Below are 4,869 nucleotides of genomic sequence, written 5' to 3' on the forward strand. Positions count from 1 at the left end.
AAACGTGTTGTATACTTGTACAATATACATTGACGTTTGGCAACCCAACCTCCACCGGCCACTTGGCCAGGCTGCCGGTGTGGACTGAGGAGCTGGAAGAAGATTCGAGCGCCTTTTACCTTTTTCGGTGGCAAAAACAAAAAAATGCAGAAAACTTGTTCTCTAAGATCTTAACGGTCTTGCGATTCTCGCGATCTTCACCCTCGTTTCGTTTTCCTCCTCCGAGCTCTGCTATTCCGAAAATCCGAAAGAAGAACTTGCCTCAGGCCAAACCCTAATCAGGACTGTACACTCTACATTTTCCCGCCTTTTCCCACATTTTTCCCGCTCTTGTAATGGGAAATGGAGCTTGAAGAGATCGAAGAGATTCTGGAGAAAATTTGGGACCTCCACGACAAGATCAGCGACGCCATCCTCGCTATCTCTAGAACGCATTTCCTTAATTCCATCAAAGCTCAGAAGAAATCCGACGACTTTTTATTCTCTTGCAACGTAGATAGGAGGAAGCCTCGCAATGGTAGTGTTGATGATCGCAGCGGATTCGTATTTGTGAAAGATATTAGCGTTAACAATGACGCGGCACTTGCGGAGGTCAAAAGCTTCAATTCTATCAGAAATGCTCTCGAAAACCTCGAAGAACAGCTTGAGTTCTTTCATGTGAGTTTCTAGATTTCTTTTGTCCGAATAAGTTTTCTCATGTTGTCCTGCCATTGTTGGTTAAGGTTCACTTGCAGTACCTCATCAGTTTCAATTTGTCCGCGTGGTTTCTAGATTTTGTTTCTCTGTTCTATGTTGACTTGAATTTCGGAATTCTGGTTCAGTTCATTCGTGCGGTTAGGGACTTTGGCTCCTTTTCTCTGTCTGCCTCTTAGCATGATGTCGTTGCCTTTTCTCTTCCTGGGCATTGGTAAATTGACGTGATGCATCTGAATTGGTATTCTGATTGAAATCATGTGCCGCTGAAATTGAACCTATTTATTACTTTAGTCCATTGGTACCCAGATTACTTCTATTGGAAAGTTGTAAGACAATGGAATAATGAATAAAAACCTTTCAAAAATGGTGAAAAAGAAGAAAAATAAAAATAGATAATCCGGGTTATGAGGCACATGAATGAAGTGCCATTTTTCCATGTTTCATCTATAGTCTAACACCAGGGTTGTCCATAGTAATGTGACGTGATGGATCTGAATTGCTGAACTCATGTGCTGCAGAAGTTCAATCTATTTGTTACCTTAATCCACTAGTGCCCAAATCACTTCCAAGGAAAAGTTGTAAGAACATTTCGAAAATAGTCAAAGACAAAAAATATATATATATATATAGCACATGATGGTTAGATTATCCTTAGCTGTGAGGTTCATGAATGAAGTGCCTTTTCCCATGTTTCATCTAGTCTGACACTAGGGCTGTGCTTGGAAACCACATCTTAAACAATCCTTTTTGTTGTAGCACTGTATTTGGAAGGCATACATTTTATCAGCTAGCATAGCAGTTCTTTTATGTCAAGGAGAGTATCTTTCGCCTGGGAACTCTTTCCCCTTTTTGTCCCTGATATGCCACAGCCACCAGTTTTGGATTTTGTTCCTCAGATAATCAAGTTGTCTAAGTTCATATTTTTCACATCTTTTGGAGGGTTTTGCAAAAACCAGATTGTATTCATGGATAACTAATCATTGAATTAAAAGAAAAAACCTAACAACTCGAACTTGGGATATAGACCTAATATGGGGGTCTCAATCTCAATGTCAAATGTTATATGAAATACCTCCAAGTAGGAGGTCAAGAGTTCAAACTCCCTTGGGGCCTGGAGCAAAGCCTCGCCTTATATTTAAATTATATGTAACAGCTACCCCCATGAGGATGTTGTCAATCTACGCGTAAGATGGCCTGGGCAAAACTCAATTCCAAAAGAAAAAAATGTTATATGAATGTATCCTTCCAATGTTGGCTGGCCTGTTGACCACCACCCTACGTATGGTAATTTGGTCTTCAAAATCATTGGATGCGTATGATGGACAGCATGAGATGGCACTTCTCTCTGAAGAATATTACTGTCTCGAAAACAAACCTACTTAAAAACCATCCTACTTACTACACCCCTAGTGAAGGCCCAGTGTATCCAAATTATTGTATGCTTATGGAGCCAAATTTTCATGGTAAAATGGTGGTTCACTGACTCGACAGCTTCCTTGCACGTAAAACAAACACGAGCTGGGAGGCATCTTGTATGCATCGTTTGAGATATATCATGGGTTTGTACTTTTATGTTAATACTTCCTAAACCTTTCCTACCCAATCCTCATAAGCGAGTCAGGCAATCCATACTGTTCCACAATGAGTGTGTATATAGCCAATCTTTGAAACTTTGGCTCTACAGTGTATATAGCCAATTCTCGTATCTATTTGAACCCCATTGTCTTTCACAACAAACACCAGTCTACACTGGATGATCCCAAACTGGTCCACCTAGTTAGATTGGCCAGAAATGATACAGCACCAGATCCTGATCCTTGAAACTTTGGTCATATCACATCCACCACTCTTATTCCAATTTTTACTTCAAACCTGTCATTTGTGAGTTTAGGGTGCAAAGCCAACGACTACCAAAATCATCACTGTCTTTGCTGGAAATTTCAACATGCAACCCTTTTAGCTGAACCGTCTAGTGGACTGACTTTCTATACCCTAATCTCCTCTTCTCATTCAGTTACCTTTACTAATTTTGTGTTCATCAGCCCTGTGTCAATGAGCTGCAGGCCAGCTGCAGCTCATATTGCTTCCTGGGCCCTTTTGCAATGTGACAATTCAGTAAATGTCCCCCTCCATTGGTAATTGCGGAAGCCCCATTCAATGCAAGTAGCCATTGTTTGAGAAACACAAAGGTGTTGCGGCAAACCTTGCTGATTCCTTCACCACAAAATCAAGCCCTTTCTAGTGAGTTTCATTCATCCAATTGATCCATCACATGACTTTGTGATCTGTTTTAGAACTTATGTTTTGAACTGGGACAAAATTTACATATTTTGATGTGTATTTTACATCCCTCACTTTTTTTCTTCTTTTTTGTTGGGTGTGGTGCTTTTTTTAGCTCTTTTTTTTTTTTTGAGGGGGGGGGGGGGGGGGGATTTGGGGTTGTTGGTTTTTAAGGTAGCTTCTGGTCATGATTGTGAATTATTATTATTATTATGTTACAGAGAAAAAACTGATTGTTGTCATGTTCATATTGTGCTTCTAAAGTTACATGGGTTTTGAGTTGGGATGAAATGCCATTTCAACAATCTCTGCCCAGTCATGTACCCACTAATTTTATCAATATCTGTCGAAGTTGATTTGGGACCAAATTTTCTGGTTACTGTTCTGCAGACTATACAATCACAGCAGCAGACTGAAAGAGATGCTGCAATTGCAAGGTTAGAGCAAAGCCGAAACATCCTTGCCATGAGACTGTCTGATCACCGAGGTCCGAAGTGCAAAGTCATTGAAGAAGCTCTAGCTTTTGTTGGTGATGTTGAAAATACAGGCAGCTTTGTTTCCCCAGAATATTGGTCGCGACAACCTAAGAGCCAATCAGGTGAAAGCTTGGGAGTTCAAGTAGGTAAAAGGCCAAACATTGTGATGCAAGTTCTGCTGTCTGGTTTTACCTTTGCCAAAAGAACTCTTAAATCAGAGATGATGGGTGGGCTGTTGGGCAACGCTGCTTTGTTCACAGTTAGCATGCTTGCCTTCCTACATGTGCATCAAGTAGCATTCAAGAACAATATTTTGGTGGAGGTTCCAAAAATAGGGGAAAATTCTTTACATAACATGGGAAAAAAGAACTCTTCTCAGCTGGAAAGTTCATCTCTTAGTGGTCATGTGAAGGGTTTGGAAGTTTTGTCAGCTAGGGGATAGGCTTTGATTTTTGAGGGAGATCTATTATGAGCTTGTCAGCGCAGTTGGTTGTGATGAATGAACAAATAGCAATCTTGTCATTTCTTTTCCACGAAAATTCCAATTAGTGCTGGCAATTGTGAGTTACTGTTATGTATAACCTCCACTATATGCATTCATGGGACAGTTTGAGATGTTTTTGGAAATCTATTTTCACTGAAATATGATCTCTTTCTCCACCCCACCCCTCTTTCTCCAGGTACTACTGATCAGTTGCATCATCACATGTTTTGACAGAGGTGATCTTATCCATCGCAAGGTGGCTGAAATCAAAGCTTATCTTATTTGAGACATGACTGATTCTTACCACTGCCACAGTGCCACGGACTAGAAAAATCATCTGAAAGCAAGAGATGAGAAAAATGCAGTCACTATATAACTTTCATCTCCCAAAATTATAAGCATTTTTTCGGATTACATTCCATGCTCTACATCTGTTCTTCCTCTTTTTCCCTCTTGATGTGCGATCATCTTCTTGTTCTATAGTTCTATTCTACAAGTTATCCTGGGGACATAACCCGACCACACCCTCTGGTCCAAACTGCTGGCCTAAAAATATTTCCCAAATTCCTCACTGTTACATTCTTGGCATTTGAAACACAACCCTTATCTCATCAGTGTTTCCACAGCACATTGTCCAGTCTAGACTCAGCATTCCACCCTGAAGCAAAATGTCCTTACCCAGAACTAATAAGTTTGCTAAAAATGAATTACAGGAATTGCTACAAAATTTGTTTTGCTCAGTTTACATTTATGAAATTGGACCTGGTTTTTAAAGCACAAACTTAGCTCTGAGACCTCTTAGCTCGGGCCAAGCTCTTTGGGCTAGCTGAAAGGCCCACAGCTAGCCTAAGAGTTTCATATAGAGTTGTTGTATATCAAGAATAAGCCACCCACCTTTTTCTTGAAATTAAAGTTAAGTATCACAATCAACTT

At 40.2% G+C, this 4,869-nt stretch overlaps 1 protein-coding gene across 1 annotated transcript; it reads left to right on the plus strand.

The window, feature by feature from the left end:
* Positions 1-265: 265 nt before the first annotated feature.
* Positions 266-4,070, plus strand: LOC149029784 (plastid division protein PDV1-like). Its single transcript, XM_089151477.1, has 2 exons — positions 266-657; positions 3,367-4,070. Exons 1-2 carry the CDS (start codon positions 343-345, stop codon positions 3,892-3,894), a joined length of 843 nt encoding a protein of 280 aa, XP_089007603.1. The 5' UTR covers positions 266-342; the 3' UTR covers positions 3,895-4,070.
* Positions 4,071-4,869: the final 799 nt, after the last annotated feature.

This window comes from Hakea prostrata, chromosome 1, assembly GCF_041222555.1.
Source record: "Hakea prostrata isolate BN-2017 chromosome 1, UWA_Hpros_2, whole genome shotgun sequence".
In the NCBI taxonomy this organism is placed as follows: domain Eukaryota; kingdom Viridiplantae; phylum Streptophyta; class Magnoliopsida; order Proteales; family Proteaceae; genus Hakea; species Hakea prostrata.